The sequence below is a fragment of the Podarcis cretensis genome, assembly GCF_951804945.1.
Source record: "Podarcis cretensis genome assembly, chromosome: 9".
In the NCBI taxonomy this organism is placed as follows: domain Eukaryota; kingdom Metazoa; phylum Chordata; class Lepidosauria; order Squamata; family Lacertidae; genus Podarcis; species Podarcis cretensis.
The window spans coordinates 42,371,833-42,388,891 of NC_137178.1; the positions used below are offsets into that span (position 1 = coordinate 42,371,833).

Here is a 17,059-nt window from a genome sequence, read left to right on the forward strand (position 1 = left end):
AGTTCTGGTATCATAAAATGTGGTACCAATGCTGCAGATAAAGAGGGAAGAGACACATGTTCGGATTTTTTTGTGGATTTTTCAGCAGGGTAATGCATATAAGTGGGACGCGGGTGGCGCTGTGGGTTAAACCACAGAGTCTAGGACTTGCTGATCAGAAGGTCGGCTGTTCGAATCCCATGACGGGGTGAGCTCCCGTTGCTCGGTCCCAGCTCCTGCCAACCTAGCAGTTCAAAAGCACGTCAAAGTGCAAGTAGATAAATAGGTAGCGCTCCGGTGGAAAGGTAAACGGCGTTTTCGTGTGCTGTTCTGGTTTGCCAGAAGCGGCTTAGTCATGCTGGCCACATGACCCAGAAGCTGTACGCTGGCTCCCTTTGCCAATAAAGCAAGATGAGCGCCGCAACCCCAGAGTCGGTCACAACTGAACCTAATGGTCAGGGGTCCCTTTACCTTTATCTTAATGCATATAAACAGATTTTATATATAGTCAAAATCATAGTGTGTCACAAAGAAGAGAGCTCATTAGAGAATATAAGGCAGAGGAGCTTGTATGATCGTAAGGCTCAAATTTTCCACGCCAGAGGAACTGTGTACCAGACAGCTATGACAAAATCAAATTACAGCCTGCCACAAACACAGAGGCCATGTGAAAGTCAAAGTATGTCTAATAACTCAATCTATAGAATTGTGACACATAACTGTGGAAATACAAAAATTCTAGTATGATCTGGAAGTAAACACACACAGCCACACATACAGCCTTTTGAGTGGATAAGAAATTAAAGGAACCAAAAAAAAGTCTACATTGGAGCGGTACAAAGATTAGAACATACTCCTATCTTTGTTGTTTTCCTATTTTTCTTCACGCAGTTGGCAAAGAGTTTGTTTTGTCTACAGCCTTCATAGATTTCTATTTTTAAAAGGTTGGGATTTATTCATTTATTTTGCTAAATGTCAAGAAAATTATCCCAATAGCACTAAACTCGGGGAAATTGCACAAAAAATATTTAGCCTGACAAGACACCTAGAAACCAGAATGCTTGATACTCATTTCACCTTGATTGCCATATCACATTTAACTTCAGAGGCAGCTGTAGGATGGGAGACACGCAAGGGCAAAAGGACAGGCTATCACAGTATAAGGAAGATTGCCAAAATAGTTGATTTTTTTATTCATTTGACTTTCTCTGCATATTTTTGGGGCTTACTATGATTTACATAGGGAATATGGATGCCCGCCACCGCAACACGGGCATGTGATATTACACACACTATGTGCAGGCGCGTGTGTGACATCACACATTCACATTGCAGCATCTGGCAGCAGCAGCAGTGGTTCCTCTTCGCAGCCAGCAAGGCACCCTTTTCCACAGGGAGGTGCTCAGACTTGGAGGCAGACTCTGCCCCCTTTCCCCCTCCAGAAAAGGGTACCTCGCTGGCTGACTCTGGAGGACAGAGCTGAAATACTTCTCTCTTGGAGGCACCACCACTGCCACCTGCCGGCTTTTCTCAATGACTTTGTAGGTGCCCGGCTCCCAGAATTATATTATTGTGGGTGCCCAGGCACCCACAGCCCCCTGGAGTTGGCTCCTATGGTAGGGACGCTGACCACCTTTGACCTGAAGCAAGCAGACAAGCAAACAACAATGTTATTGACATATGAGCCATAAACTATGGTTAATCATAACTAACATTTTTTGAAGCAAATCAGCTTCATAAATCAAGGTTTGTAGTTGGTTTGCTACAGTAAACCATATTACAGACATAATGTTTTCAGATGTAATTGAAGTGAAAGCTTCTCTTCTTCAGGGTGTCTCTGGAAAAGGGGAAGAGAGTTTGTGAAGGTTCATTCCTATAATGATAAACTGTAGTTTATTGTTACAGTATGCTTGAATGCCCTCTCACATGACATTTCAGAGGAATACCACTGTCAGTCTGTTGCAGCTGAAACGACAGTCTTGTGGGACCATAATGTCCAAAGGCTTTATTCTAATACAAGCATTTGTGGACTAGAATCCACTTTATCTTATGTAGTGTTAAATCAATGATAAATCAATAAGTCTTTACGTCCCATAAGACAAAAACATCTGATGAGATGTTTTTGTCTCATCAAAGGACACCCATTTTGGTGAAGTGTTTCATTAGTGCTGGGTCTCTTTTGAAGCTGCCATTGATCTAAACTACTACAATTGAGCAATGAGTTAAATTTAGCTCAGGAGCTTTGTTCTGGTTGTATAAGCCAGGAGCATAACGTCTCTTTCAAAATCCAGTTGGCATATCTGTTCTTTTAAACCATAAAAGCACACACACACCACCATCATTTGTTAGTGAGCTGCCTTGGAGTATGTTAAGGAAAGGTGGGCTATAATTTTTATACATAAAAAAGTCTGACCTAAACAGGGCTCCTTCTTTGCAAGCGAATTCCCTCCACTGCAACACACACACTCAAAGCAAATGCATTCATGTAAAAATGCTGCTTCACATATATCCTTGCCTCTCCCACAAATCTCCAGTTCCATGATGGTAAACAATCACATACCTATCTTACTTAATGTGTTTTTCTCGAAAAAAGTGAAAACATAGGACAAACTGTACTATTGCATAGCATTTTCAAAAGCTAACTTTAATGCAACACAATGGACATAAGCACGAAATCTAAAAATTGTTCTGAAGGCCTTTTGTATAGCAGTTTGAAGGCATTTTCAAAACTCTCTCCCTTATAAATGCCACTTTTCACACAGCCAAGTGGGAACATCAGTTTTGCCGAAGATTTTATTGCGAAGCACAGGAGAAAGAATCTGCTAGATATCTCTTTGAAACTTAAAGAGTGATTTGTCTTCATTTTTATTGCTGTTACCATGGTGAAAGAGTTCGTACGCATGATTGGTTGACGTAACTTGGTAGCTAGGTCCACAGAGGAAAACAAAAATCAAACTTTATTCCTGGCTGTGTCGCTGCTGGTGATGCTCTTTCATTTATTTAATATTCCACAGTCGGGTGTTTAGCAAATTCCCAGACCTATTTGAAGTCATATAAAACTTGAGAAGCAAGGAGTTATCTAATTCTGCTTCTATGAACTTCAGATGTTTTGTGTGTGTGTGTAACTTAGGTGTTTTGATTTTTTTTAAAAAAGAAAATGTTATAAGTTACTTGAACATCTTTGAATAACAAGCAAGTAACAAGTCTAATAAAAATAATAGTGTCAGGTGTTCTACATGAGGAGGTTTGGGGCAGATATTCTGTAATTGCAGGAGCAAGCCTCATTGGACTAAGTGGAACTTGCTTCTGAGTAGACACGTAAGCAGCACAGGCACATACGTCTTTAAAATGAAGTTAACAATAATTATTCTTGATGGAAAGTGCAAGAGAATGAAGTAGATGTGAAACTGGTCGTACTCCTGAGGGAAAATACATTTTTTTAGTGAGTTTTCAAACACATTTTTGCATTCAACTCTAGAGTATTCTTTTTAAGAGGCATTATTTACTTAAGCTGCAGGTTTTAAGTGCCACCCCTCCTCAGCAGCATGTATTCTGTCAATCACATCATCTTTTTTAATAGACACTCAATTGCTTTCATTTTCCCCCAGAATACAACGGAAATGTTTCTATTGATTTCAGCTGTGCTTTGGATCAAGCACTCACTTATTTTTTAGTGTTCCGACTCCTTCATGTCCTTCCCTCTCCTCCTTTATCTCAATTGCTCTTATTCATTTCAATTCAGCACTGTGAATTACAGTTGCAACTGTGCTATTATTGACACATACTCATTCGGTAGAGGTCATTGGAGACTGCAGAGCACTTGAACGAAACAGCAGATTGGTTTTCTGAAACTGTGGCGACTTGCTGCTGTTTAATAGTGGCACTTTTTGAAACAGACTAGACAGTTTCATAAGTTTAGTGGCGGGGGGGGGGGATGCTGCTAGTATTCTGCAGGGGCTTTTATAATGTACAAATCATTTGGCTTCCATGTTTTCTTTCGTTATATTTTCAGCATTGTCCCAGGAGGGAGGGACTTTGAATAGAAAGAGACCTCCCACCAATAAGCAATATTTGTTAACATTGCAGGCTAAGCACTTCAGCCATAGTGTTTTTGTGAAACCTTTGTATTGTTTTTATTTTAATTTAATTAGGGCTGCAGTATTTAGTAAATTAATTAGTTGCATTAATAGAGTCAATAAACCTACGTCTTATCTAAAAAGGTGCAGCCGGTGAATTAGGCTGCAGATTATTTATATATTTTTAAACCCTTGAAAAGCACCCCCTTTTTGTATCCCAGAATAATAAGATGGTGGAAGCTGTGACATGTGCATGCTTTCCTAAATACTATCGAAGTGTGTTTCAGTAGCTTTGTTTTAATATACAAGTCTATGCAGATTTTATAAATTGATCAGTTAATAATCCCACTAATTTATAAAGTTAGTCATCTAAGATTCTGTTAATGAAGTGGCAGTCTATGTTTTAATGGATTATTAAAAGAGGGGTGAAAATATAATCAGGAAGTTTTTTTTTAAAGGCAGTTATATCTTGCCTGATAAGATGAATTGCTTGATTTTCAAAATCTTGGCATTTAAAAGGGCATTGTCTGCTTTTCCACAGTCCTAATTATGAGACTTAACTACAATGGAGTGAACCACAGGTGGAATTGGTTCAGTTAATTTTGGAACTGGTCTTGCCAGTTAATTGCTTCTGTAGCCTTCTGTGCTGTAAACTGGATCCCTACCCTTGGCTGCTCTCCATCCCGAGAAAGGAACTGAGAGTCTGACAAGACCTCAGAAGACTGGGGTAACTTTTAATCCACTTGGCCCTCATGCTATACCCTCCAATACATTGACGCTGGAAACCAGGACATGCATCTTCCCGGGCTTGCTCCCACTTGAGTCACATGACACATGCGAGATCACAAATCTGTGAGCTCGCAATCTCATGTGTTTCAGGATGCCATGCTGAGAGCACGATGTCCAAAACTCGCTTGTCCTGATTTGTCCCGGGGTAGTTGACAGGTATGCCATGCATGGTGGTCAATACTTCTTAAAGTTGTGGCACTGCCTAGGGTTCCATTTCATTTCAAACCAGCCTTGGCCTTCAGATGGCCTGGAATGTATTTATTATTTCTTCTGCTGCTCAGTGGTCTGATGCTCTCACTGCTCTTTCTACATTTGAACATAAGTGTCAATCTTATAAGTGTCAATCTTCTTTGTATATATTAATTTGTATGTTTAAGTCAGGATTGATGGAGCATTTTTTAGTATTAATGTCAGCTGGTGATATTTTTTTCTCTCTGCTATGTTTGCATTAAAAAATAAATAAAATGAACATATTTCTATATAGACATCCTGCTCAAAAAAACAATGAAACAGAGTTGTGGTCAATGGACCCTCAAATCCAGGGTCAAAATCTGGAATTATGAAAATCAAGAATAGCTCTTATTCATTGCTATAGAAGAATAACCCTAAAAAAATGTTTTAAAAGTAAAATTGTTGTTGTAATTCGGTTTTTTGTTGTTGTTGTTGTTATTCAGGTTATTCAACAGAGAAATGAAGAGTGTGACCATATTCAGTTTTTAATTGAAGAGAAGGAGTCTAAGGAAGAAGATTTTTATGAAGACCTGGACAGATTTGAAGAGAATGGCACTCAAGAGTCTCGCATCAGTCCTTATACTTTTTGCAAAGCTTTCCCTTTCCATATTATATTTGATAGATATCTAGTTGTCACCCAGTGTGGCAATGCAATATACAGAGTCCTTCCACAGGTAAGAATTCTTATCTTACCTGAAAACCGTATACATTTTTATTCCTCGGTGCTCCCACTACCACACCCGGGGAACTAGTGAATGCTATTCACTAGCTTATATTGGTTGTGGTATTTATTATGCATGGACAAATTTTGTATGCACTCCTAGAACTCCAAAAGACATTTCACATTAATGCCTTTAACTAATTCCATCTTTGTCTTCATAAAGTGTCATAGTCCTTCATTTCAACAGCCTTTTAACCAATATTTTAACATTTTTATTTTTAATTTATTTTACATCTGTTGGAATTGATCAAAGGTCCACATAGGTCTCAAATCCTTCCATATTTTGAGTCATATGACTCGTTAGTCAGACAGTTTATTAATGTGGTAAAATCTAGTACTGTGCATATGTGTTTGTGTGTGTGTGTGGGGGGGTACTCCTCAACATTATACTGATAAATTAGCATAGATAGAGCATTGGGAAACAGAATTCAAATGCTACACATGATATAGAGTATAAATAATTTCAGGTCTTTGAAATGAAATTTGTCTGTCTCATTTATATTTCAGCTCCAGCCAGGGTATTGCAATCTTTTGTCAGTGTTTTCATTGGTTCGGCCTCATATTGATATTAGTTTCCATGGAATCCTCTCACATATCAACACAGTCTTTGTGCTGAGGAGCAAGGTAACCATACTGTTCACCTGCCATTTTTCAATGATAATCATGTTTTACTTGGATAAACAATAGAACCTCAAATTTCTTTACCACATTTTGACATTTTGAAGTAAAAACAACCTTTGACTGCGGATAGCATTAAAGTAGTTTGTGGAAAGATATGAAAACATACAGACATAACTGACACCTTTAGCTGCAGTTATGGGTTTTGGTTTTTTTCTTTACAAGGAAGGGCTGTTGGATGTGGAAAAGTTAGAGTGTGAAGATGAATTAACTGGAACAGAAATTAGCTGCTTACGCCTTAAGGGTCAAATGATCTACCTACCAGAAGCAGATAGTATTCTCTTTCTTTGTTCTCCAAGGTAAGCAAACACAGTTTGTGTATATTGCAGTGCATTGTTACAAAAACTTGTACAGTAACTCACATCTTACATGAGGGTTCGGTTCTAGGAGTCCACATGTATATCTAAAAATGCACAGGGACGTGGGTGGTGCTGTGGTCTAAACCACTAAGCCTCTTGGGCTTGCCAATTGGAAGGTCGGCAGTTCAAATCCCCGCAATGGAGTGAGCTCCCATTGCTCTTTCCCAGCTCCTGCTATCCTAGCAGTTTGAAAGCATGCCAGTGCAAGTTGATAAATAGGTACTGCTGTGGCAGGAAGGTAAATGGTGTTTCCATGCGCTATGGTTTCTGCCACTGTGTTCCGTTTTGCCAGAAGTGGTTTAGTCATGCTGGCCACATGACCCGGAAAGCTGTCTGTGGACAAACACTGGCTCCCTCAACCTGAAAGTGAGATGAGCGCTGCAACCCCATAGTTGCCTTTCACTGGACTTAACCGTCCAGGGGTTCTAAAAATGCATAAAGCCAGGAACCTAGAATCCCTCCCCCACCTACTTTCCAATGCCCAGTAAGTTCTTGCCCAGATTTGGGGAGGAGGCTTTGCCTTACACTGCCTTCCCTAAGCCAAGTAAGCCCACAATCACAGGTGGGTCAGGGGGAAATGAATAAATGTAGGGTGGGCTTCCTCTGCTCTCCATTTGTTTATTTAACCCCCCCCACCTGCTCCCCCCCCCCAAGGAGCTTCATGAAATGATTTAGATTGGGAAAATGGTCAAAGCCTCTTTCTCACCACCACTGCTTTGATGGGAGGTCTAGACATGGATCTCCTTAATCACCTCTGTTTTGGCCGTTTGGCTTAAACATTTCCAGGACAACATTCCTCTGGCACAGTAACATAAGCCCATTAATGGCAGAACTTGCTAGTTTCAGATATAGTGATCTGCATCTGCTCTGTGCCTTCTTATTCCCTATAATCCTCTGTTATGATATGTGAAAGAAGGTCTTTGAGTAGCAGGCAAACTCACAGCACTATCACATCATGGTGTTTCTGTAGTGATTTTAATTGCTTGATCGCACTTCTCCATTCTCAGCTTTATCTCTCCTCCCTGTGTTGACAGGGTAGAAAAGGCGGCATATTCAGTGCATATTAAATAATGAGGTAGAGGTTCTCTCTTACTTTGGAGTAGTGTCAAAATATATTTGCAAATTAACTTGATCAGTGTTTTTAATGGCTGTGCAAGACAAATCTGAGTGCCAGGTTTAACCCACCATTTCCCCAACTGGTCTTTTGATTATTTGTATTACAGTGTGATGAATTTGGATGACTTAACTAGAAGAGGGCTATATCTGAGTGACATTCCACTGCATGATGCTACCCGTGATTTGGTCCTTTTGGGAGAACAGTTCAGAGAGGAATACAAGCTGACTCAAGAGCTGGAGATACTAACAGACAGGCTTCAGCACACATTAAGAGCACTGGAAGATGAGAAGAAAAAGACAGACACGTAAGAGTTTATCTCTCAAGTTTACATGAGAAACAGTGGAAGTAGTGGAATTATTTTCCGTCTTAACCTGCATTTTGAGGCTTCAAAATTTTGATTTTGAATTGTCCTTTTAGTCAGTGACTCTTTACCGCATGCATTATTGCCATAATTCTTGCATAATTCTCAATGAACTTCTTGAATGGATGTCCATGTCTACCTCTGTCTAAGATCTGATTCTGACCTATTAAAAGTTTTAGATCATGCATGTCGCTGTATTATTCCTCCCACCTTCTGTATTATGAGGCAGCCATTCACCTAATGATTATCAGTTTAACTTAGTGGAATAGTTAATATTTTATGAATCACTATTATGAAACTATGGTGTTTTGTTTTAGAAATGTTGACATTTTGGTTTAAGGAGTTCCTACGTTGGACAGGATAGCCTTCTCAGTCTTGGTATCAGAGATGTGGGGCTGATTCACACATCACACTGATTGTAGAGATACCAGCCACCAGAAGATTCCAGCAGGTGCATGCAGGTCCTTATTGTAATGGCGCCTGTCCACATTCTAAGCTGTTCTGAATGTCATAGGTAGGCCAGGAATCACTGTTTACAGTAGCGAGTATTTGACATAGTCACTGACCCTCTTTAATAGTTTTATGCCTTCTGACAATCTGAATATGATTACAAATTGGAGCTGGTATGTGAAAATAAGGACACAAACAAGTTAAATGAAAATTAATACCTATTAACTCATTCAGAATACTATATTAAGTCACTGAATAGCTGTGTAAACTGTATTTCAATGGGCTCAAAATGAAAGCATTCTGGAAGGCTTCATGTACTAATCTTTGAAGGAAAGCATCCCCTTTTATTGTTATCTCCCTTCATTATCTTTCTTCTCTCTGTTTTCTTCCCTCTGTCTGTTTTCCCTCAACGTCTCATTAGCTTTTATGTCTTGGATCCTAATGTTTGTTTACTGGCACATAATCTATCTATCACAACCTGAATCAGTTGAGCTTTCAGAATAATAAAATATTTCTGGACACCATAAAAACTTAGGAAAAAGCTGGCTCGGGAGATCTTTGTTTAATTTGCATGCACATAACTTAAGGACTAAACAAGATTCACACAATTAGCAATTATTAGGGGTAAAAGGTTAACGCTGCATGTCATGATTCTGATCTGTATCAGGGCCCACACACTTCCAATTTGCTTTTAAAAAGCCATTCACATAATTCCTAATTGTGTGAATGGCATCTCATCTAGTCTGAACCATACAATCTAAGTAGCTTTTATGTGTAGTATTTAGAATGAAACATTTCGCTTTTTGTGAATATTGTGCTTTGCAATTTTTTTGGGTGGTGGTGGGGAGACAGTAAATAATAAAATGTGAGCATATAACCCTCTAGCTGATAATGAAAATCTCTGCTGAAATATCAATTTATCTAGACTGGAAGTGCTTGTGGGTGTGTATATTCATCTCACTGTTGCTTGTTTGACCATAGGCATTGGTGACAAGGGAAATGAATACATATAACATGGTTAACTCTGCCTCTGTTGGGCCATTTTCATTTTTCTTAAAGCTATTGCCTGTCCCCAACCATTTTCCAGATAAATCTAGAGTATGTGACTTCTTTGCGAAAGATTAAGGGCACATTCCATGGAACATTACGTATTTTTATGTACGATCAATTTCAACTACAGAGATTTAAGCACACGTCCTTAAGAGTTTAGCAGTACTTTCTCATACCTATATAGTTTTGCCCATTTTATCTTTCAGTATTCTAGGAACATTTTTAATGCACACCAATGTCTGGTGCTTAAAGAGTATTACTTCTTCCATTAATAATTTTTTAAATAAGTGACTGTTGGAAACCTAAAATGTAAAAAATCCGCTTTCACATGAAAACCTCATTACACAAAAAAATGACTCATGTTTTTCTCTTCCTTTTTCTTTCTTTACTATTACTATCCAACATTATGTAGCTTGCTGTATTCTGTCCTTCCTCCATCTGTGGCCAATGAGCTGAGGCACAAGCGCCCTGTGCCAGCAAAGCGCTATGATAATGTGACCATACTTTTTAGTGGCATTGTTGGGTTTAATGCCTTCTGTAGTAAACATGCCTCTGGAGAGGGAGCCATGAAAATTGTCAATCTCTTAAATGACCTTTACACAAGATTTGATATCCTGACTGATTCACGAAGGAACCCCTTTGTTTATAAGGTAAGCACCACTGCTTCAATACTGATTTTTTGTTTGTTTGAGATAATGCTGCATTAAATGAAAATTAATGTAGAAACAGCCCTGTAATGATGAAATTATGAAAGAGGTGTATTATCTGAGCTCAGTTCTATGGAGTATTAGAATTTCCCATTGATGCAATAATGGTTTAATTCTTGGCAAGAGAAAACATCGCACTGAAATAAATTTATTCTGAAGACAAAATAGCTGCATCAATGTTGATTACAGAAATTGGGGAAAGTGAGCTCCTGACTCCAAAACACTTTACTGATGCTTCTTTCTGAATCCAAATACCCGAGGCTAAGCTGTGATTTGTCTTAGTGTCATGTCCAAGTCATGATTTGTCTCACTTGAGACAAGAAATCAGCTGTAGCCAAGGTTTGTTCTTTGTTTACTACTCATGTTTTGAGAAACAAATCATAAGCCCATGTTCAGATGCTAAGCCAAACCATGGCTTACCTCTGGATAGTGTGGTAGTAGGAGGACTGAGAGAGGAATGCAGCCACTACAGTCTTTGCTCCAGGAACCTGCATGTTTACTTGTTCACAATTTGTTTGGGCCTCTCCCCACCCCTGATTTATTTTGTTTGTTTGCTGCAACAATAGCTAGAACAGTCTCCAAGTGTTTTAGCTGATAGCGAGTTAGATAGATCAAGACTCTTGCCCCTGAAGAAGATTGTCTTCTAAATGTATTTGGCTGGGTATATCATATGCTATAATCAATTATATTTTCCAATCTGAAATTTTGCTTGGGTTTCATTTTTTGTTTGTTTTTTGGTGCCACCCTTCCTTTCCTTTTTCATTAAGCTTTCTACACTAGGCCTCTACACTTGGTACCTATCTAAAAAAGAATGTACTTTTCTCTGATTTTTCTATATTTATACCATACGTTACTTTTAGAAAGCATCCTGTGATGGGGCACAGATCAATGGGCTTCATCCAATGGAGTGCTAAGTTAAAGTCACTTGGCGGTATACTTGTGCTGCCGGAACATTGATACACATGGGAAAACACAAGCACATTACTAAAGATGGTTGCACAACAGATTGCACAACAAACTTTTATTAGTGCAACTGTTGTGTTGGATTCCTTTGTTGTGCAAGCTTTAAACTGTACCATCTGCTAGTGCAAGGGCCCTTTCTGTTTCAAAGGTGTGGCTAGTGTTTGTAATAACACTGTTTCCATGTAACCAAGAAAATGGAATAACTTCCAACTTCACATTTTATTAGGTTGAGACAGTTGGAGACAAGTATATGACAGTAAGTGGCTTGCCAGAGCCATGCATTCACCATGCACGTTCTATCTGCCACTTAGCATTGGATATGATGGAAATCGCCGGACAGGTTCAAGTTGATGGAGAGTCTGTACAGGTTAGTAATTAACAACATGCTACTGGTCCAACTTTCAAGTATGTGTAGCCTAGAAACCATGGGGCAAGATCGTACAAGACCAGTATTGGGCACTGATGCAAATGCAACAGGGAATGGTTGAGGAATACCACCAAACTAAATATACTTCCATGTGAGAATTACTCCATATTTCTTCCCACCATTCTCATCAGTGCTTCCCCTTCCCCTTGATAGTGTGCATTGAGATTGGTGGTCTGGATCATGCTGAGGTTTTTAGGTTGTTCCTTCCCTCAAGACTGGTGCTTGGGACAGATGAAGGGGACATTAGGAGAATGTGGGTTGAGATAATCCAGCAACATTGTTCCATCCTCTTGTAGGATAACTCTGTCTTTTGGAAGCTCTTTTGCTTAACAAGCACTCAGGTAGTGGCTTCGCTTGTTTTATTTTTTTTAACAAAGTTTTATATATCCCTTTGTTGTAGTGAAGCTTCTAAGTCGTTTACAGAAATATTAAAATTACCAGGAAAACACTTTAGAAGTAGTTGTGCAATGGTTACATTTATCTCCCCACAAATGCTAAGCCATCTACCCACTACTTATGTAATTGTTTATTGTGCAAATGCAAAATTGCAATGCTGTATGCATTTCACTTCAAACAACTTGGTAACACATTTTTATTATTGTTACTGATCATCTATATTTTTGTTCATTTTAAAAGATAACAATAGGCATCCACACAGGAGAAGTAGTCACAGGTGTAATTGGCCAAAGGATGCCCCGTTACTGTCTTTTTGGAAACACTGTTAATCTAACAAGCAGAACAGAAACCACTGGAGAGAAAGGAAGAATCAATGTCTCTGAATATACTTACAGGTGAGAAATTGAGTGTACAGATGGCTTATAGCAATATCCAGAAAACAGCTTTCTTAGAACAATGGGCTCACTTTTTCATTTTTCATAACCACCTTATATCAGCTGGGGTTTTTTTTTGGGGGGGGGCACACTGCCAATACTTACCTGCATCACAGAGCAATTATAACCCCTGGCTGGGGAACAGTCAGACAGAGTGGAGAGAGTATATCTGACAGGGTGGGAGATTTTTCTTTTTTGTTGTACCAACTCTAGGCTGCCACGATTGAGAGGTACATAGATTGTGACCTTTGGGACATCCATAAGACTTTGGATCAGGCAGATACAAAATTGCTGGCAATTTGGGCCTTCCCAAAGGCTACCACAAGCAGGAAAAATGCTGCTGGAGGCTCCCTGTCTGACTGGGTACAATGAGGACCTCTGTAGTGAGGGAGCTCTCCCCTGTCATCAGAGATCATAAGAAGGTCAACTCTTCCAAATCCTAAAACCCTCCAGCTGCAAAGATCAGGGGGTTACAGTTGCATTGTTAGTGCGAGCAATTATTCCATATGGAGAAAGACAATCACTTTCAGATACTCTGGGTGTTATAGTCTCTTTAAGACGTATTCTGACATCTTTAGTGTATTGCAAGTCTTGGCCTGAAAGCACTTCATGAAAGTGTATTTTGCAATTAATCATTTAGTTATATCTCTTTTTATTTGCAGGTGTCTAATGGCTCCTGAAAATTCAGACCCACAATTCCATCTGGAACACAGAGGTCCCGTTTCCATGAAGGGTAAAAAAGAACCAATGCAAGTTTGGTTTTTGTCCAGAAAGTGCACAGAGACAGAGGTATGACTAATCAAAAAGTGCTTTTAAAAAGAAGATGCACAGAATATGTATGAACAGTCAGACTCATGACAGACATTGTTTTTCTTGCAAAATTCAATGTTCCCTCGAAGAAATTAACCTTCTTTTTTAAACCCATTAATATATTTCTTGACAATATATTAATTTGTCCCTGGTGTTTATGCATTTGTTAGAAATCAGGCTTTCTGCTTCAAAAAGTCAACGAGAGAGCGCTAAATCTTTAAATTTTAATCTCACACACTTTCTATGTCCTACTTTGCTGGAACTGGTATTATGCAATGTCTGTGCCTAGGAGTAGCAGAAATTTCTAACCTTGCTTCTCTTCATTTAAAATGATATTGCTGTCAGTCACCTGTAATATGCATGCAACATCCCCTTAGTATTTGTTTTCAGAAACGGATTGATTTTACCAAAACATATTTGCAATTTAGCCTTACGTAAAATTGAAAGCCACTATTTGCTGAAGCTCTAAAGTTGAAAACTCTTCACTCCAAATAAATTGCTTTAAAGTGGTAAAGTGCATAGTAATTATGGCATCCTAATGAGCAGGCTTTACTATAGAGCAATAGATTTATATTCTAACAGATTGTGAACTGCTAGCAGAAGTAGCTAACTAATTGCTTTAGTGCGCAGTCCTAACCCCTGCCTTGCTGGGATGGGGCTTGAAGAAGCTGCACAGCCAGTGCTCCATCCCTAGTGCTCATGCCATCCAAGGCAAAAGAAGGGGGTGGCAGGAATAAAATGTCCCTCTCAGAGAACCTGCCTGAATTGGGCCTATTGCTGCCCTACTGCTGGCATATGACAGTAGCAGAGTCCTGTTTTAAAATGGGAATTTTCTCAAACATCAATATTGTGGAATGTTTCAGATTCCACAAGGCAATTGGAGACCTCCGTGAGGAGGTATTTTCTTATTTTATAGGAATTTAAACTATCAAGTGTACTTGAGAGTAACTCCCATGGTTAAATATGGGTTAGTGTCACTACCAAGATACATAAAGTATGTGCTTCCTCAAACACCATTTTAATTTGTTGCACCCATGTGAGAATATATCTTAACTTATCACACATTATTACCACAAGCTCAACTGTTTCCTTTTCAAACTTTTCTCGCATGCCTTCAAGGATGTAACGCATGATGCTAACTGAGCCAGGCGAAATGCAAGAAGACAAAGAACAGAGTGGAACACTGTGTCCTGCCACTAATACAGCCTGTTTGTAATTAGATGTGACTGCTGTTGCTACATTTGTGTCTCTTCTGTTTGTTCATCCGAACTGTGCCAAACAATAACATTTTCACTAAGCTCCTCTGCCCCCCTCCCACCGTGCTGCTCTTTGGTCACTCCCCTTTTGATATTGTAGTAGGTCTTCTGTGGGTCTGTGTATCTCAATGTCTTTGGTCTCCCATTCTTTATCTAACACAAACTTTTTCACATGCCATAAGGGATATAGTGCTTCACACATATGCTTCTCATCTACATCTTTAGTGACTAATCACCACGATCTTTATGATGCTGTAACTCAAACTGTTTCTGCGAGGGAAAAAATTCCAATTGATAGCAAGCATCATGAGCTCAGAGAACTGATATTTTTATAGCCGTGATTTGGCATTTTGTTGTAAAGTTTATACTAATCCATCTGCTTTCCTCCAATCTGCTATTGTGAAATATTGCAGTTTGTTCTAGAAGGTAGCTTCAGTACGCTGGTGGTTGCTCTTTTACTATGTATTGACTGTCTGCTGATGCAACATACGCATTTTGTACATGGAAGAGAAGGGTAGGTTGTTTAATATTATGTTATAGTAGGAAATGTGAGTCAATTTCTGTTCTAAATCTAATTGTGTTCTCTCCTATTTCTCCTACTGAATTCTGGGGGTAAAGATGATTCATGCATACTTGCATAATAGGTTGTTGGACAACTTTTAATATAATGCATAATGATATTATTACTTTTTGGACCAGGGGACATTTCAAAGAAAAAATTGGATACCCAACCTTGAGGTCCATAATAATGAAGAATTGGGGGGGGGGCTTTATTCTGAAATTCAGAAGTTTATTCTGAAATTAGGAGACCTATAATAAGTCACAGGTCTCTGTCATTCTGCTTCTTGCAAGGCCCATACAGAGGCAATGGCAAAGAGTGTCCCATGTGACATATACAGTATAGGCATGTGCAAAATGACCCTGAATGCACAGCATGGTTAGGCTACAAAGCATGGATTAGGCAAATAGCTGTTCCTCCCCACAAAAGTATCCAAGAATACAAGTAAGATTGTTATTGAAGAAAATGCCATGCTTTGTACTTTTTAAAGGAAGAAGTTACTCTCCAAAGGCACTAGGAATTTTAAAACATTAGGCTTCTACCATACAGTCTTTTCTGTTGCCCTGTCCCTCTGGGCAGAGCACCAGGAATGATCAGATGTGCACTATGCAAGAAGCCTATTTCCACAATTAGCATGGTGGCAAAACCCACTGTGCATTCTTGAAGATTCCCCTTGAAATTTGCTTTCCCCAGGATCTAGTCAGAATGCTCTCTTGGGTGAAATTGAGGCAACGGTATTATTTTATAGTATTTCCCGATAAGTGAAAGATATGTTTTGGATATAGTTATCAAGCCTTGTTTTATTGCTTGAAAAAAAAGTATGTCCATTATTATATAAAGAACCTTCATTATCTAGGTTCATCATATGTGTGCCTACATAGACCCGTGTAAATGTGAGCTGCACTTGTATTTTTATGAACTTCTGATTATCTTGTATTCCAAACCTGTCAAAACTAATGAGCTCAGTTTAGATATATTGTAGGAATAATACAATGAATCCTAATTCATTTCATATTTTTTGATGATGCCTTTATAAGATATGAACATGTACATATATGTATATATACATAAATATGAATGTAATGTATAAAATTTGTCAGTCTCTAGTTTATATACATATATATATCTAACAAGCATAAAATATATGTATAAATGTTTTATGTTAAGGTGTATAAGGAAGGTCTTTAAATTATGGGCTTTTTCTCACTGAATGGGTTTCTCCCTGTGGAAAACCGTATGTTAATATTGGAAATGGTATAATAAATACAATTTATCCCCTGTCTTCTGAATTAAGTCTCCCTTATTTAAGTAGATCATAATCCAAGGGTGGGGAGTCTTAGGCCCTGCCTCACATATGAAGAGTTTTTGCCTGGCCGGAATGTGTTCTTGAGTGATGCCCCTTGCTTGTTCGGATGGCGTTTGTGAGTTTGCATATAAGCTAGCCTGCTGTAGAAAGGTGAATGTTTACATGTGTTGCTCCTCCCACTTTTGCCTCTGCCCCCACCAACCATTGGCACATGATGCATAGAAGATTGGACAGAAGTGAATGTGGCCCTCAGGCTGAAGAAGGTTATATTCACCCTTGTTGTAGCCCATGGCTTGATGGCAGACTCACTGAATCCGTAGGCTGCATTCCATTGCAAACCATAGAGCTGAGATTTTGATGGTTGATTTCCAGAAATCTATGAATCACGCA

The 17,059-nt window shown here is 39.0% G+C and overlaps 1 protein-coding gene across 1 annotated transcript in view; it reads left to right on the top strand.

Moving 5' to 3' along the window:
• Window positions 1–16,642, top strand: part of GUCY1B1 (guanylate cyclase 1 soluble subunit beta 1) — a 45,261-nt gene extending 28,619 nt beyond the window's left edge. The window contains exons 6-14 of the mRNA XM_079990453.1: window positions 5,519–5,749; window positions 6,304–6,420; window positions 6,640–6,773; window positions 8,057–8,254; window positions 10,224–10,461; window positions 11,708–11,848; window positions 12,545–12,699; window positions 13,401–13,527; window positions 14,668–16,642. Coding sequence (XP_079846579.1) covers window positions 5,519–5,749; window positions 6,304–6,420; window positions 6,640–6,773; window positions 8,057–8,254; window positions 10,224–10,461; window positions 11,708–11,848; window positions 12,545–12,699; window positions 13,401–13,527; window positions 14,668–14,691 — 1,365 coding nt within the window. The 3' untranslated portion in view covers window positions 14,692–16,642. The remainder of the gene's footprint in view (window positions 1–5,518; window positions 5,750–6,303; window positions 6,421–6,639; window positions 6,774–8,056; window positions 8,255–10,223; window positions 10,462–11,707; window positions 11,849–12,544; window positions 12,700–13,400; window positions 13,528–14,667) is intronic.
• The last annotated feature ends 417 nt before the right edge of the window (window positions 16,643–17,059 follow it).